General features: G+C 41.1%; 1 protein-coding gene and 1 long non-coding RNA gene across 2 annotated transcripts in view; one reads left to right on the forward strand and one right to left on the reverse strand.

The window, feature by feature from the left end:
* Window positions 1–1,729: 1,729 nt before the first annotated feature.
* Window positions 1,730–8,334, reverse strand: LOC144259522 (uncharacterized). The gene is made up of 4 exons (XR_013344850.1): window positions 8,274–8,334; window positions 7,164–7,400; window positions 5,899–6,024; window positions 1,730–2,771 (listed from the first exon to the last, which is right to left on the reverse strand). It is a non-coding gene; the product is annotated as an uncharacterized LOC144259522 (long non-coding RNA).
* Window positions 8,335–8,410: 76 nt separating this feature from the next.
* The window catches only part of YAF2 (YY1 associated factor 2), a 52,986-nt gene continuing 41,471 nt past the window's right edge, over window positions 8,411–19,925 (forward strand). The window contains exons 1-2 of the mRNA XM_077834027.1: window positions 8,411–8,588; window positions 8,838–8,963. Coding sequence (XP_077690153.1) covers window positions 8,563–8,588; window positions 8,838–8,963 — 152 coding nt within the window. The 5' untranslated portion in view covers window positions 8,411–8,562. The remainder of the gene's footprint in view (window positions 8,589–8,837; window positions 8,964–19,925) is intronic.

Here is a 19,925-nt window from a genome sequence, read left to right on the forward strand (position 1 = left end):
GTAGGACTGAATGGACTTGTAGGATTTAAAGTTTTACATTGTTTTGTTTTTGAGTGCAGTTAAGTAAAAAAAAAATCTACATTTGTAAAGTGCACTTTCACAATAAAGAGATTGCACTACAGTACTTGTATAAGGTGAATTGAAAAATACTATTTCTTTCGTTTATCATTTTTCCAGTGCAAATATTTGTAATAAAAAATAATATAAAGTGGGCACTGTACATGTTGTATTGTGTTGTAATTGAAATCAATATATTTGAAAATGTAGAAAAAAATCCAAAAATATTTAATAAATTTCAATTGGTATTTTATTGTTTAACAGTGCTATTAAAACTATGATTAATCACGATTAATTTTTTTAATCATGATTCATGTTTTGAGTTAATTGCGTGTGTTAACTGCGATTGACAGCCCTACTTTTAATATTCTAAACCGTTCTCTTCTGCACCAATCCAGTCAAAGAGGAGTACCACACTCTTAAAAGATGCCTTTAAGATGAGTGGATCCTTGGAAATGTGATAAATGTGTTAGGAATTGAGAATTTATTATCATAAGTAAATGTAATAAGAAATCTTGGTAATTTGCATTATTCCTGGATACAACCGCTGAGCCTCAGCTCTAGTCTATGATGATTGCTAGCAAGACTGTATTGTGTGTGTGGTACACACAATTGGTTGTGTCTACATTTGAGTGGTGAACTGTTGATTGTATATTAATGTGGTTCTGGGTGAATTAATAAATTGTTGGATGGTTAAGAATAAGCAGGAGTTCTGACTTGAAAAATACTATTCAAGTTAAAAGTTGACCAGAAAAGAAACCAGAGTCAAAACTAGTAAGCTAACACCTCTTGGGCTCAATAAAATGGGGTTATCCTACCGGATTCTATTATATATTGACAAACCTAGGTTATCAGATTTCAGCACCCTGACAAATTCATAAATTGACCCCTTTCATGCTTATATCCCCCTCCCCTACAACATTAGAGCATTCTGATGGTTGTTCTAATTTACACCAATCTGTAGAAGCTGCAAAAGGTTAAAACTCTAATTCAAGATCGGTGTTGTGTACGTGTGTCTTCATCACTCCTCCTTTTCAGTAACCACATCCCCTTTTCCTGCTCACCAGCAACAAGAAAGAGGTGTTACATATGAGCCCCTGTCAGCTGTATGCCATTGCAGGGTTAAACTTGCATCCTCCAGGGGCCTTTTGCGCAGGTTTTGTAGCCAAAAAAACACGAGCAAGATAGTGCAAAGCCACTACACCATACTGAAGGAGCCAGCTCGCAGTGTTCAACTTGAGAGTTCCAAGAGTGAAAATCTGTAGAGGTCAGTATTATTATTATTTACTATTTTCTGGACACTTCTTGCAATGTGAAAATGGTCTTAAAAATGCATTCTACTGGGTCATCTAGACTTTACTAACTGCTTCTCTTTGAACCATCATCTAACAGAGTGACTCAAACCTGATCTAATATGACTGACAGGCCCGTTGAGAGGTTTCTCCTTCTCACATCTCCAGACCACCTGTCAATGCCATGGGCTCATTGTATACAGTGTACTGTACCTACAGGCAGAGCCTGAGGGTGCACTCCACATTAATTAAAAATCCCCCTTGCTCTCTTTCTTTCATTTTGAAAAAAAAACCATAATAAACAGGTTCTATAAAACAGTCAATTTAAATATTACACTTATCAACAATAAAAGTACAACCAGTGGGAAAGGATATAAGGAAGATAAAAGGTGAGTTTATTACAGATTTTTATAGAAAACACAGCAGTAGTGGTGAGGCATCTAGTAAAGCAGAATCATCCTCTCATTTATTAAAGAGCTTCCAATTGTCTATCTTGACCATCATCATAGATCTCTCCATTGTGTGTGTTATTTATTGGCTATATTAGCGTGTGGTTGTTTTTGCTTGATATTATATTTTATTTTGATTTAATTTAAAAAAGGAAAAGGGAAAGCATAACAATATCCATGGTTATTGACACCTGCTATGTGGGGGATCGGGAAACTTTCAAAGTCCCGACTCAGATCGGGTGACTGGGGCCAAGAAATAAAGAGTGATCTATTAACATCATTCCTGGGTGCCTCACCTTAATTAAACTTTTCCTTCTCTCTCCTCTGGGATGATATGGGGACAGGAGCTCTGTAAAGAGATTCTCATGGAGACTTCCTCCTCCAGAGCACCCTGCCATGGGTTTTATACTGGGAGGGGAAGATCTGATCCTATATACCAGGGGTGGCCAAACTGAGCCTGAGAAGGAGCCAGAATTTATCAATGTACATTGCCAAAGAGCCACAGTTATATGGCAGCAGCCCCCCATCAGCTCTCCCCCTCTCCCGCCCAGGCTCCCAGTGCCTCCCGCCCACTGGTGCCTTCCCCTCCCTCCCCATCAGCTGTTTCATGGCGTGCAGGAGGCTTTGGGAGGACGGGGGAGGAGCGAGGGCACGGTAGGCTCAGGGGAGGGGCAGGAAGGGGTGGAGTGGGGGCAGGGCCTGTGGCAGAGCCAGGGGTTGAGCAGTGAGCACCCCCCGGCACATTGGAAAGTTGGTGCCCGTAGCTCCAACCCCGGAGTCGGTGCCTATCCCAAGAGACATATATTAACTTCTGAAGAGCTGCATGTGGCTCCGGAGCCACAGGTTGGCCACCTGTGCTATATACAATAAATAATTGGTGTGAGATCTTGTGGTACTGTACACATTGGTGCTTGTTTCTTGTAGTCCTCAGAGTGTACTCTTCTAAAGAAGTTATCACTTTCATAAGTCTTTCCTGTAAAAAGGTTGCTTAATTAGTTAATTAATTACATTACATTAATTAAAAAGAACAGTGCAGTTCAAAGATCCTTCTCCCCTCCTGATACATAAGTCCTCCATACTCCCCTGTTTTTCTTGACATTTCCAAGGTAATACACACAGGCCAAATTCTGATCTCATGTACACTGGTGTAAATCTGTAGTAATTTCAATGAAGTCCATTTACACTGACCAAAGAATTTGGTCTACTGCCTATTAAGCCCTGTGCAGGGGCTCAGGGCTGCGGTGAATTTGCAAAGGAAACATGCTGAAGGCGCAACTTGACCAAGAGCGGACCTATAATAAAGAGGCCTATATCTGCGAATTCCAACTGAGGGCCCAAGTGTTGCTTTTGTTACCTACCTCCAAATCCAAGTTGTTGGCCATTGGCAAGGTCCCTTTGAAGTAGTGATTTGGGACAGAACTGTAGATTATGAAGCTCACCAACCGGGAAAGAGAGAGAATACTCAGATGTATCACACTAACCTGCTGAAAGTGTTGAAAGAGCAAGAGAGAGTCCTCATCTCTCTGTTCCCTCCTGACCCTGAGCTTGGCTCCCAGGCTATAACAGTTCCCAATCCAGATACAGTGCTGATCAGAGAAGGGTTATGACTTAAATGGGAGCAGCAGATACACAAGTTTCCTTTCTGTGTTTTTGGCAAACCCAGGTCAGACTCACTTGGTGTTGCACAATATAGAAACTGAACCCAGACAAAAAGTGGGGGAAACCGTGCAACCACTACCCAGGAAAATGTGGGAGACAGTGCAGCAAGAACAGCAGAACTTCTTGACGCTAGCGGTCATCGAAAAGTCACACAAGTGGTGAAGTCTGATCCTACTTGTGCCCAAGCCAGATGGTTCAACACAATTCTGCACTGACTTTCAAAAAGTGAATGCAGTATCCAAGTTGGATACCTATCCCATGCCTCAGATCTGGAGAAGTTGGGGATACCAGGTATATATTTCCACCCTTGATTTGACCAAGTGATACTAGCAGATCCCCCACCCCTGAATCCCAGGAGAAGGCTGCCCCTTCTATATACCCCTGGGCTTATTCCAGTTTAAAACCATGCCCTTTGGTCTGCATGGGGCTGCTGCTACATTCCAGCGGTTATTTGAAAAAGTGTTATGACTACCCAGACAGTATGCAGTCACTTATATTGATGATATTGTCATTTGTAGTGAAACCTGGGACTACCACATGAAACACCTCACACCAGTCCTACAGGTGTTCCAGGAAGCTGGACTGAAAGTGAACCCCGCTAAATGTCAATTGACCAACAAGTGAACTACCTGGGATATACTGTGGGTGGGGAATAGTTATGCCTTTTGGTGGGAAAGATTAAGGCCTTGTCAGAATGCACTATCCCCTCTACAAAGAAACAGGTGTGCCGCTTCCTGGGGCTAGCACAATATTATAGGTGGTTCATCCCCGACTTTGCCATGATCACCAACTCTTTAACATAACTGGTGAAAGATGCCACACCAAGGAAGACCCATTGAACTGAAGCCTTTGGCAAAACCTTCCAGATATTAAAAGAATGACTGATCCAGGAACCCATTTTGTTTCACCCTGACATCTTGAAGCCTTTTATTTTGTAAATGAACATAAGAATGGCCATACTGGGTCAGACCAGTGGTCCATCTAACCCAGTATCCTGTCTTCCGACAGTGGCCAATGCCAGATGCTTCTGAGGGAATGAAGAGAACAGGCAGTCATCGAGTGATCCATCCCCTATCGTCCACTCCCAGCTTCTGGCAAATGGAGCTAGGGATACTCAGCATGGGGTTGCCTCCCTGACCATCTTGGCTAATAGCCATTGATGGACCTATCCTTCATAAACTTATCTAGTTCTTTTTTGAGCCCTGTTATAGTTTTGGCCTTCATAACATCCCCAGGCAATGAGTTCCACAGGTTTACTGTGCACTGTGTGAAGACTTCCTTTTGTTTGTTTTAAATCTGCCGCCTATTAATTTCATTGGGTGACCCCTGGTTCTTGTGCTATGTAAAGGAGTAAATAACACTTCCTTATTCACTTTCTCCACAACAAAGTCATCTCTTTTCCGAGATGAAAAGTCCCAGTCTTTAATCTCTTGTATGGAAGCTGTCCCATACTCTTTTGTTGCCCTTCTCTGTACCTTTTCCAATTCTATTATATCTTTTTTGAGATGGGTGACCAGAATTGCACACAGTATTCCATGGATTTATACAGAGGCATTATGATATTTTCTGTTTTATTATCTATCCCTTTCCTATTGGTTCCAAACATTCTGGGGTTTTTTTTTGGTGACTGCTGCTGCAAACTGAGCAGATATTTTCAGAAAACTATCCACGATAACTCCAAGATCTCTTTCTTGAGAGGTAACAGTTAATTTACACCCCATCATTTTGTAAGTACAGTTGGGATTGTTTTCCAATGTGCATTACTTTGCATTTACAAACATTGAATTTCATCTGTCATTTTATGGCCCATTCACCCAGTTTTGCAAGATCCCTTTGTAACTCTTTGCAGTCTGCTTTGTACTTAACTATGTCAAATAATTTTGTATCATCTGCAAATTTTGCCACCTCACTGTTTACTGCTTTTTCCAAATCATTTATGAATACGTTGAATAGCACTGGTCCCAGTACAGAACTCTGGGGGACACCACTATTTACCTCTTTCCACTGTGAAAACTGATAATTTATTCCTACCCTTTGTTTTCTGTCTTTTAACCAGTTACGGATCCATGAGAAGACCTTCCCTCTTATCCCATGATTGCTTACTTGTCAAAGGCTTTCTGAAGGTCTAAGTACACTATATCCCCTGGATTACCCTTGTCTACATGTTTGCTGACCCCCTCAAAGAATTTGACTAGATTGGTGAGGCATGATTTCCCTTTACAAAAGCCATGCTGACTCTTCCCCAACAAATTGTTTTTATCAACGAGTCTGATAATTCTGTTCTGTACTATAGTTTCAACCAATTTGTCTGGTACTGAAGTTAGGCTTACTGGCCTGTAATTGCCAGGTTCACCTCTGGAGCCTTTTTTTAAAAAATGGTGTCACATTAGCTATCCTCCAGTCATCTGGTACAGAAGCTGATTTAAATGATAGTTACATACCACACTTTATGGATGCATCTGATGTCAGCCTTGGGGCTGTACTGTCACAGGAAGTGGTAGTAGTGGAACCTCTTGTCTTCAACATCAGCAGGAAGTTGTTCCCCCAGGAAGTTGCTTCCTTGGAGACTGAGAAGGAGGCCCTAATCGTAAAATGGTCTATAGATGCCCTATGCTATTACCTATGGGGCCACCCATTCCAGCTGGTGACTGTCCCTTATGATGGCTACAGTTCCTGAAGGACCATAATGCCAGAGTGATGTGGTAGTATTTGTCTCTGCAACCATACCACTAAACAGTGTTTCATCAAGCTGGCACAGAGTATAAAAATGCAGACTTCTTTTCACAAGACTGGTGGAGGCAGGAAGACTCAATACAAGTTCACGCAGTGACTCTGGAGCTGAGGGAGGAGGGTGTGGGATGGGGTTTACAGACTCCCCATTAAACCAGAGCAAGGCATAAGGCAGTACTTAGTGGGTTAGGAAGACCCCCACCCCGTAGCAGCTGTAGGGCATGCTCCAGGTGGAGGGACAGTTAAAAGGGCACTGGTAGCCCAGAGGAAGGGGGAAAAGGAGTTATAGGCTGTACCAGGAAGTGAGATTTAAAGCCTGGAGCTGTGGAAGAGTGACTACAGCACTGATAAGGCCAGTCTGCAAGCAGTGATTCATATTCCTCTCTTCTTGGAGTTGGAAAACCATAAGAGGCCCCAAAGAATGGGATATTGTTCCCCTGGCAGACTAAGCTGATACTACTATGACTGTGACCATGCCCCAAATGAAAGAGCCACGGTCCAGTAGCAATTGACCCAGGGAAAAGTGTAACTTGGGGTGGACCAACGAGTGGTCTGGACCCTGCAATACCACTTTAGAGCCCTTGATTTGGACCCGGTGGAGTGGGTGGCCTGGGTCCCTCTGTATTGCTCCTACTCCCCTTTGCTGTGCCAGAACCCCAGGGGGAGTAGAAAGGACAGAAGGGTCTGAGGCGCATTGAATATGATTTGGCAGTGCCTCCTCCAGAATGAACAAGACTAATGAGAACTGTGGAGCTGCTGCCTGACCACTAGGCCAGCTGGGTATCAGATTGACCGGCTACAGGGATTTTTGGTGTTAAGGATGTCATTTGAAAAAAATCCTGTGAGTGGACAAAGAGCCCCCAGGTGGCTGCATTTTGCAGGGAAGAAGGGAATAAAGTTCACCTAGGAGTCTAGAGATATTCCCTCGCAGTACATTTCTGTAATGTCCTATTACTGTCCCAAACTCAGGACTTACCTGAAGCTTGCTCACTCTGAGCAAGTTTCTCCTTCTTCCTGCCTCCTAGGTTGAGCAATGCTGCTGAGTGCTACTGCATGGAGCATGAATCCATCTTTCAAAAGTCACTCTGTCCTGTGTCACAGACCAACAATATTTTAGATGTGGTTACATCAAAGGTAGGCGCATGTCATTGGTGGTTTCCTGTGCCTCTATCAGTGTACCTTCAAGGTATGCAAGAAATAGTATTTCTTCTCTCTGTAATGTTATTCAAATAGGATGAAATTCACTTAACCGTTTAAAATAGGACAATCTTTTAGTATAATACAGCTCACTATTAGTAGATTCTTCTCGATTTTCTGCCTACATTTTCCTTCTCTTTATTACACCCCACCCATGAAGAGCATGCCCAAGGCCTTGAACTGGCAGTGAAAGTGGACCGAGAGCCAGTGCTGATGTGGCCTAACCCGTGGAGAAAGTGGGCTGTCTCATTCTGTACTACCTGCAACCTTAGTATTGTTCATATTTATATTCAGGGAATTATAGTTATCCAGTCTGGAGCTGATAAATGAGGCCAGGTCTCTGGCTCACAGGAAGAGGTGTTGTTTGAAGAGATGAAAGGGAGAGGTTTTCTGGATCGGTCCTGGCTTTATGAGGACTGGGTGCAATCTTGCATTGTGTGTAATTTGCATATCATCCTAGGTGAGATGACATTGATTTACATGTAATAGGAAAATGGTTCTGTCATGTATTTCAGCCCATGCAGACTGCATCTGTAATACATCAAAACACGCAGGGCCTATATGAAATACATATGTCATCGCTGGAGAGGGGCTCTGTCTCTCAGCCCGCCTGGCAGCTTGCTTGCCATGTGCTGTTAGGCAAGCTGTTACAGGCGCAGGAGACAACACAATGGCCCGGGGGACCCCAACACCGTCACTCCCTGCGGGGCGGGGACCCCCAACCCGCTGGCCCAGCACCCGCACGAGTTCCCATCTCCCTACCGCCTGCCTCCCGGGCGCTGGCCGTGAAAGGGCGACCCCGACAGCCAGCGCCGTGTCGGGTGAGGGACCCGGGCTGCCCTAGTCGCCTCAGCTCTCCGGCCGCTTCCCCTGGCTGCCGCCCGCTCACCGCAGCCGCGTCCCCGCGCCCGGCCGGGCGGCCGGCGCCGCCAGCAGATGCGAACCTGCCGCCTCGCGCGGCCTGGGGCGCGGAGGGCTGCGGGCGGCCGCTGGTTGGCGGCGGGGGGACACGTGAGGGAGGAGGGGGCGGCGGGCGGCAGCGGGAGCCGGAGTTTCCCCGACAGCTGGAGGTTGCGGCGGCGGCTCCTCCTCCCCGCTCGAGCCAGGGCCTCCCCCCCGCGCTCCTCCTTATTTACAAACACACAAAGGGCCGGGCCGGGGTCGCGTCTGCAGCCGGCATGGGAGACAAGAAGAGCCCGACCAGGTAAGGGCGGCGCGGGGGCCTGGCGCCGGCAGCGCCCGCGCCCTGGATTAGCGGCGCCTCCTGGCCGGGCCCGACCCTGCGCCGGGAGCAGCAGCAGCGGAGGCAGCGGCGGCGAGCCGGCTCCGCCGTGCAGCGGCCATGGCGGCCGCGGGAGCCGGGCTGCAGCGGGGGCGGTCGGGCCGGGCTGAGAGCCGGGCCTGACCCACCGCCCTGCCTGTTTTGTCCCTCCCCTCGTTGTGTGTGTTGCAGGCCGAAGCGGCAGCCGAAACCCTCCTCGGACGAGGGCTACTGGGACTGCAGCGTGTGCACCTTCCGGAACAGCGCCGAGGCCTTCAAGTGCATGATGTGCGATGTGAGGAAGGGCACCTCCACCCGGTGAGTGTCCGGCCACCCCGGCCCGGCCGCCGGCGAGCAGCTCGCAGCAGCCCCGGCGTGCCAGGGAGCCGCCTGCTGCAGTAGGAACTAGGTCAGATTGATTGGGGACCCTATCGCCCGTGGTCTGCAGGGACAGGGACCAGAAATGCAGCAGCGTTTGATCCCAGACTCGTTTAACGCTTTGGCTCTGCCCGCTAAGAGGCATTTTCCTTTATAAAATTAACAGAATACCTGTCCAGATGCTAGTTGATTCAGCTCTGAAATCATCTGGAAGGGAAGAGGAGGGGAGCTCCCTTCATTGCAAGGAGCTCCCTGGGCTTGACTAGCATCTTGTGCTTTGATTAATGTGTGGTATCCAAGCAGGTTTCCTTTTGTATGTTGTACTAAAATAGCGTATGCAATGTTACATTTTTTTAAGATGATGCCTATGGGGTTTATTCACCTAATTATGAAAATAATTCTGTGCAGCATAAAGTGAGGTAGTTTTATACATTAAAACTTGAAAATAATTATCCGTACAAAGTACAATGTGTTAAACTTTTTTTTTTTATTGAAAGAAAGACAGGTCTGGGTCACCTTTATGCTATTTTGCCTAAAGTATTTGCCTGTATTACCAGTATTTTTTCTTTATGCCGTAGCCTAATTCTGTTTCCTCAAAAAACCTAAACAAAAATCCCTACATTTTTGTTTGTTTTATCTCTAGCATTAAAGAACTGTCCAGTTTATTTTCAACCCCACCTTAGAGATTCCATCTCTACAGAGGCAATTCCCTGCTACTACTTTTATAAAAGAAATTTAAATTGGCTGAGTTTTGTTATACAGAAAAGTCAGTCTGAAAATCAGTGACTTCCCAGAACAACCTTTTCCTTTAGAACTCCTTCAGAAAGCATGCTGGGAATTATTTGAATCCAGCATGTCTGTATAGTTCTAATATTATAGGTTAGAACAGAGATAGTCAATTATTTTTAGTCAAGGTCCACTTTTCTTAGGGTACAGGCAAGGTCCAGACTCCAGAGGAAATAATAATAACAAAAACCCCCTATAATGATAGTAAGTAAATAAAAAGATTCTGGTGTCTGTTCAAAAGCGTCTGGCGGTCCAGATTTGGCCCCCAGTCTGCCTATTGATTACTCCTGGTTTAGAACATGCAGTAGAGGATGGATAATTCTATAAAACCAACAAGCGTGCAGTTGTACAGTCCTTTGCACATTAGCATAAGAAAATACTTATTTAATGAGCTTTTATTATTATTACTATTATACCTTATCAGTTAATCCTGTTAGCAAAAGAAGTTTAAGTGGCCACAGAAGTCGCAGTCTTATCAGGAGTTAAAGAATTTCATTCAGACATCAACAATAACAATACTGTATATGACTTTTGCAATGAATTTATGGTAAGTCAATGTTAGAATACAAAACTGTGTAGAATTGAGTAAAATAACTTCGGGAATAGAGATGTCTGTTTCGGTTTTTTTCTGGGGGGGGCGGGGGGGGGCAGTTGGACAACCTTGTTGCAGATTTGTAAAAAACCATAATGAATTGTAAAGTATCTTTTCAAAGCTAACTTTAAATTAAAATGAGACTGGTTTTCTGCTTAAGTCACTGTCAGTTTTCAGAGAATTTAATCAACTATACATCTTTAATAGAATTAAAGAATTAGAATGGTGGGTGAGGTAATATCTTTTACTGGACCAACTTCTTTTGGTGAAAGAGACAAGCTTCCCAAACCTGAACAAGAGCTCAGGGTAAGCGCGACAGCCTCTCCTTTTCACCAACAGAAGTTGGTCCTATAAATACTACCTCACCCACCATGTGTCTCTACTATCCTGGGACCAACATGGGTACAACAGCACTGCAGACATACGTCTTAATAGTCAGACAGCATCCATAAAAAGTTACAATGCCCGAAGAGTGCAAGCAAAATTTCCCAAACCAGTTTAATACAAGTGAAGATGACAGCTTCTTCTAAACTTCATTAAGGACTCAAAGCCAATTAAAATAGTATTTTATTACACTAAAAAAATCATTTGGGAGAAAAATATTAGAATGTACAGGTGGCATTGGCTAGAGAGGCAGCTATGGGAAACCAATGCTATCATTGCTTTATTCTACAGTATTTTAAAAAGAAACAAAAACCTAATTTTGTTTTTCCTTGTTCAGTGAAGTTCTGATATGCAGGTTTTCAGTAGATCCATGGATTTTTGTTTCCCCACTTAAAACCTAAACCAAATGTGTAACCGACTAGATGTATGGATTTCTTGCCATAAGACTTAGTCACATTTTCAAAAGCAGCCTTCTAAGTTGTGTTTACAGTACCATGTGTGCAAGGTCCTGAATTTATACATGCCAGTCACATATACAGATAGTTGATTCACATGTTTAATTACATTTGTGTGTACAAATTAAGCCCTAATCCTGCATTTGGATTTGTGCTGGTGGACCCCTGTGCCCATGAAGAACTTCATTGGACTCATTAGGGTCCATTCATAGATCCAGTTATAGGCTAGAGTGAGGACCTTTTGAAAGTGTGTTCCAAGTAGTTCATACAAAAAAAAGTTTTTAATTAGAGGGAAGACTAGTCTTTCCTAAAATAACACTTTTGTTAGAGAGATAGTGGATGAATTCTGTAGTCTTTTGCTTCAGAGTATAATATTTTTATAAGTAAAATTGATGCCTATTCAGAACTATAATGAGGCTATTAGTTCACATCTCAAAAACACTATCCATTTTTTTACTGTGTGGTATGACTGCCTTTTAGGCCATTGTAGACCATTGTTGAGGTGCCTGGGCGATTCAGAACAGAGAAATTTCCTACTTGGTACCTGACCTTTTTAGATTTTTGCATTTTGTGAATGCTAAATTTCGCTAAATTTCACTAGATTAACTCAGAATTGCAGGGAAAAAATGCAGACAACTACAGACCATGAATGTTGTGTTTTGTTTTTTTTTGAAAGCCACTGGAGAACAGGTGAAAATGAGATATTTGAATTTTCATAGTTTCAATATTAATATAATAATAAATATTTTCAGTCTTTTCATGTTTTCACTGTAGAATAATGGAGTTTTTTTACATTTCCACAAAGTTTGACTTTTTTATTTTAATAGATAGGCATTGATTATGATTTTATAAAAAGATAAGTAAAAACAATATAAATGTGGGGGTTTTTTTGCATTATATTTTCCTATATTTTTGAACTATAATAAAAATGAATAATTACAGCAGATTGTATCATGGAGTGAAATTAACTTTGTGGCAGTATCATCTTACATGGTTAAACTGGGCGGTGCTTGGATGGGAGACCTCCCAGAGAAATTCTGGATGCTTGCAGGAAGTGATGTGATTCATTAGGTAGCACTCTTTTCCTTTTGTTAACACTAAACCAGTGCCCTAGCATGGTGCCAGGCTTCAATATACTGCTATTTGGATAAGACATAAAAGAAAGGTCTTGACGGTAAGTTAAAAATTCCATTACTTTGGATAGTAAGGCCGGATTCCATTTTGGGTAACTTCACTCATGACCTAAATTCTTCCTGTAGATATAGTATTTTTATTTACTTTCTAACCTACATTGTTTGTAGTTGCTGGGTGCGAAGTTATTGTGTTCCACTGCGTAGGGAACTGCATTTCAATGCAGAATGAAGTGATTTCTCTATGTCCTTAGTAAAACATTTTGGGAACTTTCTGGATGAAAGATGCTGTATACATGTGTATAAGACCAGATTCATCATGCCTTATGCAGCCGAATCTCTCACTGAAATTCAACAGAGCCCTAAGATATTGCTTTAGAGAAGGAACTGGTAGTGACCTCTATATTTAGGTTGCCTAATACTTTCCATTATAAAAGAGTCTTCTGATCTCTTTTGAGAAACTTTGAAACCTCTGTTGCTTGTACCGAGCCTTTGAAATTTAGCAGGGGGAGAGCCCTACAGTTAGATTAAGTGCCTTTTTTATTTGTCCCATGAAATTTTGCTCACATTTTGCTGAGATGTAAAGAGCTGAAAATCATTACTTTCTGTCACTTGCCATTGCTCAGGAAAGTTGTGGCACCGTGCCAAAATAACAGAACATGAAAATATTCTAAAATACCAGGCCCACATCACTCCCCAAGCACCGGTGGACACTGCAGTGGGATCCCTGGGAGTAGATGCCTGTTCCCCCTCCCTCCTATACCTACCTAATGGTACCACGTGGGGCAGATGTCCTCCCAACTTTGGATGGGGGTAGGAGAGAGGGAAAAAGAACTGAGCTGGCTTACCAGGACCACCCCCTGTGAACCCAGCACATGGTCCCTGTGGCTCATCTTCCTCCACACACATGCACTGTAATAAGTCTTCTGCTGACAGCTAAAGTAGTTAGGCCTGTAGTTCAAGTGGTGGACGTCTATGCTGCAATGCTAAATATTCAGGATTCAAACCCTGCTGAAGATGCTTGATGAAGGGCTTGTTAGAGTTGTACCTAATAGAATTTTTGTTTTCCTTTTGAAAATAACCCCCCTAAGAAATTGTATCAACCAACCAAAGTATGTTAAAGTAATGTTGTTTGGGTTGCAAAGTTAAGTGCTCAAAAGTTAAAAAATGTGAGATTAGTTCTGCTTTTAACTGATCACATGCTACACCCCCCACTGCTGCCCACCTTCCCTTTCGATCCCTGTTTCATTCATTGCACAGGATAAACGCACAAGGGGGCAGAGTTAAGGTTGCATGGGCAACTATAAATCTGGCTTTTCCTAACTTTCAGGTGCTTAACTCTGTAAAGTAAACAACATTCTTTTAACATAGTTTTTAAAATGTAATTAAAGAGGCTTTTCATTTAATAGGTGGCTTTCTGTAGATTTAACAGAATTAAGTGGTATATCAAACTAACTAAATAGGTAGAAATCTAAGCCACACTTTTATTAATGTAATTTCAAATAGTATTCCTTAGGAGTATAAGAACACCAGAATTGCTATATAACAGTGTTTTTTCAAGTTATGGTCTGTGGGCCCCTGGGGATCCGCAGACTATGCCTAAGCTTTTCAAAGGGGTCTGCACCTCCATACGAAATTTTTTAGGGGTCCGCAAATGAAAAAAGGTTGAAAACCACTGATATATAAAGTTAAATAGTTATGGTTTCTTGAAAAATATTTCTGAAGTTATGCTTTAGGGCTTATTACTCCCAAATTGATCTTTAAATTAACTTGTATTGCTTGCTTTGAATTTAGTAAGAATTTCATCTGGCTTCTAAACTGCAAATTGGTGCAAAGCTATACAAACCCAAAGAAAAATTGATTTGGGTTTTTGTGTGGATTCTGACATTTTATAAAATGTAGCACTCTTTAATAAACATGTTGGTCAACCAGCTTTGCACTACAGTAGGACCTCAGAGTTATGAACTGACTAGTCAACTGCTCACCTCAGTTGGAACAGGAAGTACGCAATCAGTCAGCAGAGACCAAAAAAAAAGAAGCAAATACTGTACAGTACTGTGTTAAACATAAACTACTAAAAATAAAAGGAAAGTTTTTTTAAAAAAAAAAACTTGACAAGACAAGGAAACTGTTTCTGTGCGTGTTTCATTTAAATTAAGATGGTTAAAAGCAGCATTTTTCTTCTGCAGTAAAGTTTCAAAGCTGTATTAAGTCAATGTTAAGTTGTAAACTTTTGAAAGAACAACCATAATGTTTTGTTTAGAGTTACGAACATTTCAGAGTTATGAACAACCACTATTGCTGAGGTGTTCATAGCTGAGGTTCTCCTGTACAACGATAATGCAAAAGAGATGTAGACTGGTATTTGAGGATCATCCCAGTTTCAGGGGAGCTTCTAGAGGCATAGAGCTGCAGCCCCATCACATTCCACTGCTGAAATGGGGATATGATGGAAAAAAGGGAGCATGGCTGGAGTATCCTTATGCTCTGCTGATCTCAGTTATAGGATTGCCCCTTCCACCCAGCATGATTTTGAGGAAAGCAAAAGACATCACTGAGTTATACCAGCAGACTGACAATGGTGCACAACTCGGCTAGGAAACGAGGTGCTCCAAGGCCACCTTTGAACCCCCACCCCTCCAGACATTTGTTGTGCATTTCTTGGCTGTAGCAGAGGATCTGTGATTCTAAGATCTGGGTCACTACATTTCTGCATGTATTTTAAAAAGACTGGGCTGTTTCTGGTAAACTTGTAAATGTGAGATAAAGATTTCCATTTGGATCTCTCTTGTGGCTTTATATGCACTGAGAAATTATAAATCAAATGCTTTTTTTTTTTAGTTATCAAGGTCATTTTTCTTCATAAAACATGTGAAATATGTTTGGTCATGTGCCATCTGGGTATTTACAGTTACAAATTAGTTACATTTAACCAAATCTGGTATGTTTATTTCCTTTGAAATGCAGTACCTCTCAGTGCTGATGGCCAGAACATATCTAGCATATCTGAGTTTTAACATGTCTGCGTTACAGCAGCTTATTAAGGACTCTTCTTGTGTCTTCCAGTATTGATTTATATTGCTTTGGGGGGTGGGGTGGGAGGGAGGAGAATTGGTTGCTATGCTGATTTTACAAAATATGTGACTAAATCAAGCTTGGTGTATTGACGAGCCAAAAGGGCTTGTATTTGCATGCACATATGGCAGTTTTTGAAAAAGAAATATTTGCAAGTGTTGAGACTGAAGACAAATTTATAAACGTATTACAAAGACATTGTAATGTATATGACTGCTTATGTCATTGGTCTTCAATATGAAATTATTATGAGGAAGAGCTGAGTATATCATAAGTAAATAGCTTCCTCTCATTCTATATGTAACCATTAGGAGTCAGATTTAGGAGTCAGAAATACTGAACTGGACTCTTTTACGGTTTACATGACCTTTGTTAAATCTGCATCACAGTGCTGATTTTTTTTTAAATTTTTTATCAAAAATGTAATTGAACTTTGAGTTTCAGAAAGCTTTATTTTTGCACAAGTAGTCAAATGAAATGGAGTTCTTGTGTCATGATGGGGTGCCATCTTTATTTTGAACACTGTTAGGAACAGTTTGTGTGGGAAGAAAAGAGGTCCTAATTAGCTGTTCAACAGAAGAACAGACTTGAACTAGTGGGTTTGAAAAATATTTATAGCCTGTTTTTTCAGAATTAGCTCTGTGAGTGTTAAACGTATTTGATATCTTAAACCTAAATAGATAAATTTCAACCCATGTTCTTTTGCAAAACATTGTTTTTCAAAAGTGATGAACTTGATATTTTGACTGTTTTGTGTAACCATCTCCTGATTTCTCCTGTGTGTGTGTGTGTGTGTGTAAAAAAACAAACAAAAACACATTTCATTTGAATTTAAATTCAAAAGTTGTTCCAATACTACATGAGCTATGTCATACAAATATGTCTGGTTGATGCAAACTGGGTTAGAGGTTTCATCTGAGGTCAAGTCACAGAAGATGTTGGTTTTATTGACAACCAGCTTTGTGTTGAGGAGCGTGAAGTGAAGCTTAGGTAACTTTTAGGGCTGTCGATTGGTCACAGTTAACTCATGCGATTAACAAAAGAAAAATTAATCGTGATTAAAAAATGAATGATTAATTGCACGGTTAAACAATAGAATACCAATTGAAATTTATTACATATTTTTGGATGTTTTTCTACATTTTCAAATATATTGATTTCTATTACAACACAGAATACGAAGTGTATCATGCACACTTTATATTATTTATTAATGTTTGCACTGTAAAATGATAAAATAAATAGTATTTTTCAATTCACCGCATACAAGTACTGTAGTGCACTCTTTATTGTGAAAGTGTAACTTACAAATGTAGATTTTTTTTTTTGTTACATAACTGCACTCAAAAACAAAACAATCTAAAAGTTTAGAGCTTATAGGTCCACTCAGTCCTACTTCTTGTTCAGCCAATTGCTAAGACAAACACGTTTGTTTAAGTTTACGAGAGATACTGCTGCCTGCTTCTTATTTACAATGTCACCTGAAAGTGAGAATAAGCGTTTGCATGGCACTTTTGTAGCCAGCATTGCAAGGTATTTACGTGCCATATATGCCACCATTCCAGCAGACATGCTTCCATGCTGATAACTCTCGTTAAAAAAATAATACGTTAATTACATTTTTGATTGAACTGCTTGGGGGAGAATTGTATGTCTCCTGCTCTGTTTTACCTGCATTCTGCCATATATTTCATGTTATAGCAGTCTTGGATGATGACCCAGCACATGTTGTTCATTCTGAGAACACTTTCACAGCAGATTTGACAAAATGCAAAGAAGGTATCAATGTGAGATTCTAAAAATAGCTACGGCACTCAACCCAAGGTTTAAGAATCTGAAGTTCCTTCCAAAATCTGATCGGGACAGGGAGTGGAGCATGCTTTCAGAAGTCTTAAAAGAGCAACACTCAGATGAGGAAGCTACCGAACTTGAACCACCAAAAAAAAAAAAGAAAATCAGCCCACTGGCGGCATCTGACTCAGATGACGAAAATGAACATATGTCAGTACGCTCTGCTTTGGATTATTATCGAGCAAACCCCATCATCAGTATGGACACGTGTCCTCTGGACTGATGGTTGGAGCATGAAGGGGCATATGAATCTTTAGCGCATCTGGCGTATAAATATCTTGTGATGCAGGCTACAAGAGTGCCATGCAAACTCCTGTTCTCACTTTCAGGTGGCATTGTAAACAAGAAGCGGGCAACTTTATCTCCTGCAAATTGTAACCAAACGTATTTGTCTGAGCGATTGGCTCAGGTAGGACTGAGTGGACTTGTACACGCTAAACTTTTACATTGTTTTGTTTTTGAGTGCAGTTATGTAACAAAAAAAAATTTACATTTTGTAGGCTCCTAAGTTTTATACTGTTTTATTTTTGAATGCAGTGGTTTTTGTACATAACTCTACATTTGTAAGTTCAACTTTCATGATAAAGAGATTACACTACAGTACTTAGATGAATTGAAAAATACTATTTATTTTGTTTTTACTGTGAAAATATTTGTAATAAAAAATAAATATAAAGTGAGCACTGTACAGTTTGTATTCTGTGTTGTAATTGAAATCAATTTATTTGAAAATGTAGAAAAACATCCAAAAATATTTAAATAAATGGTATCCTATTGTTTGTTTGCGCGATTAATCGTGATTAATTTTTTTAATCTCTTGACAACCCTAGTAACTTTCTCTGACACCTTGAATTTTTGCGAGAACATGAACTATGATGATAAAGAAATAGGAATCCGATTACTTCACACTCTATCAAGGGAAAGGCCTTTTCTCCCCCTCCCTATTATCACTGGAACTGATGAAGTCAGAGCTACTGGAAAACCTCTATTTATTGCTGTTCTTGGCCTTCTAGATCCAAATACTTCAAATGTTTGTTCAACCCTCCTTTTACTCAGTTGGTAGATGTTTCCGAAAGGGCCCATCTGATGCAAATGTATGCTGGATAACATAGGCATAGTTGAAGGGGTTTGGAGAGGTGAAAGAAAAAGATCTGAGGATCTACTGGATAGGAGGGATTCATAGACTCCAGGGCAAGAAGAGACCATTATGATCATCTAGTGACAGTCTGATCTCCTGTATAAGACAAAACCAGAGAACTTCCCCCAAATAATCCTTTCTGAACTAGAGCATATCTTTAAAAATAAAAAATTAAAAGAAATTCCAATCTTGATTTAAAAATTGACAGTCCATCACGTCTCTTAGTATATTGTTCCAGTGATGAGTTACTCTTTCAGTTAAACATATACGCCTTGTTTCCAGGCTGAATTTATCTAGCCTCATCTTGCAGCCATTGGACATTTGTTTGCAAGATTAAAGAGCCCGTTATCAAATATTTGTTTCCCATGTAAGTACTTATAGATTATAATCAAGTCGCCCCTTAACCTTCTCTTTAATATAAATATATTGAGCTCCTTGAGTCATTACTATAAGACGTGCTGTCTAATTTTTTTAATCATTCTCGTGGCTCTTCTCTGAACACTCTTCGGTTTATCAGCATCCTTCTTGAATTGCGGACACCAGAACTGGCCACGCTATTCCAGCGCTGAGCTCACCAATGCAAAATACAGAGGTGAAATAACCTGTCCATCTCAAGATTCCCCTCTTTTTGCATCCAAGGATCACATTAGCCCTTTTAGCCCCAGCATTGCACTGGGAAATCATATTCAGCTGATTATTCACCATGACCCCCAAATCTTTTTCAGAGTCACTGCTTTCCAGGATAGAATCCCCTGTTTTATAAGTGTGGCTTATGTTCTTTGGTCCTAAATGTATATATTTACATTTAGCTGTATTAAAATGCATGTTGTTTACTTGCAACCAGCTTACCAAGCAATCCACATCACTCTCTATTACTGGCCTGATATTATTTCTCTCCATTATTTACCACCCCCTAATCTTTTGTCATATGCAGACTTTGTCGGTGACTATTTTATGTTTTCTTCCAGGTCAGGGTTGTGCTAAATCCTGTTGATCTATCTTAGCTATTTGTAAGGCATCTGTCACTTTTTTTATTGAAGTGCATTTAAAAAACAAAACAAAAAAAACTTGGGAGTTTACTCCTGGGATGCTTCTAGGAGGACTGCTATAGGTCCTAATGAGCATTCTAATGATTCTGGCTCTTCTGTTATCCTTCACTCTTTCACCTAAATGGTGTGTTTTAATTTTTTTTTTTTAATGTGTGCAAGTGGGATTAATAAACTTGGTGTTAGTGCCACCAATCTCTTCTTCAGGTATCTTGCTGTTGCATGGTCTGAGAGATATAGAGATTTGAATGAATACCTGAGTCAAGATTAATTTAAATAAGACAGAGATGATATTGGTGGGAAGAAAGCTTCTCTACCATCATCTAAGGGGAATGACCAGCTTGCATTATTTGTTTTCTTGAAAGGTTTGGGGAAGGGCCGCCATCAACTAGAATACTCCTCCATCTTTCCAGCTTTCATTTGAAAACAATGACTTGTCCTTAAA

The sequence above is a fragment of the Eretmochelys imbricata genome, chromosome 1 (assembly GCF_965152235.1).
Source record: "Eretmochelys imbricata isolate rEreImb1 chromosome 1, rEreImb1.hap1, whole genome shotgun sequence".
In the NCBI taxonomy this organism is placed as follows: domain Eukaryota; kingdom Metazoa; phylum Chordata; order Testudines; family Cheloniidae; genus Eretmochelys; species Eretmochelys imbricata.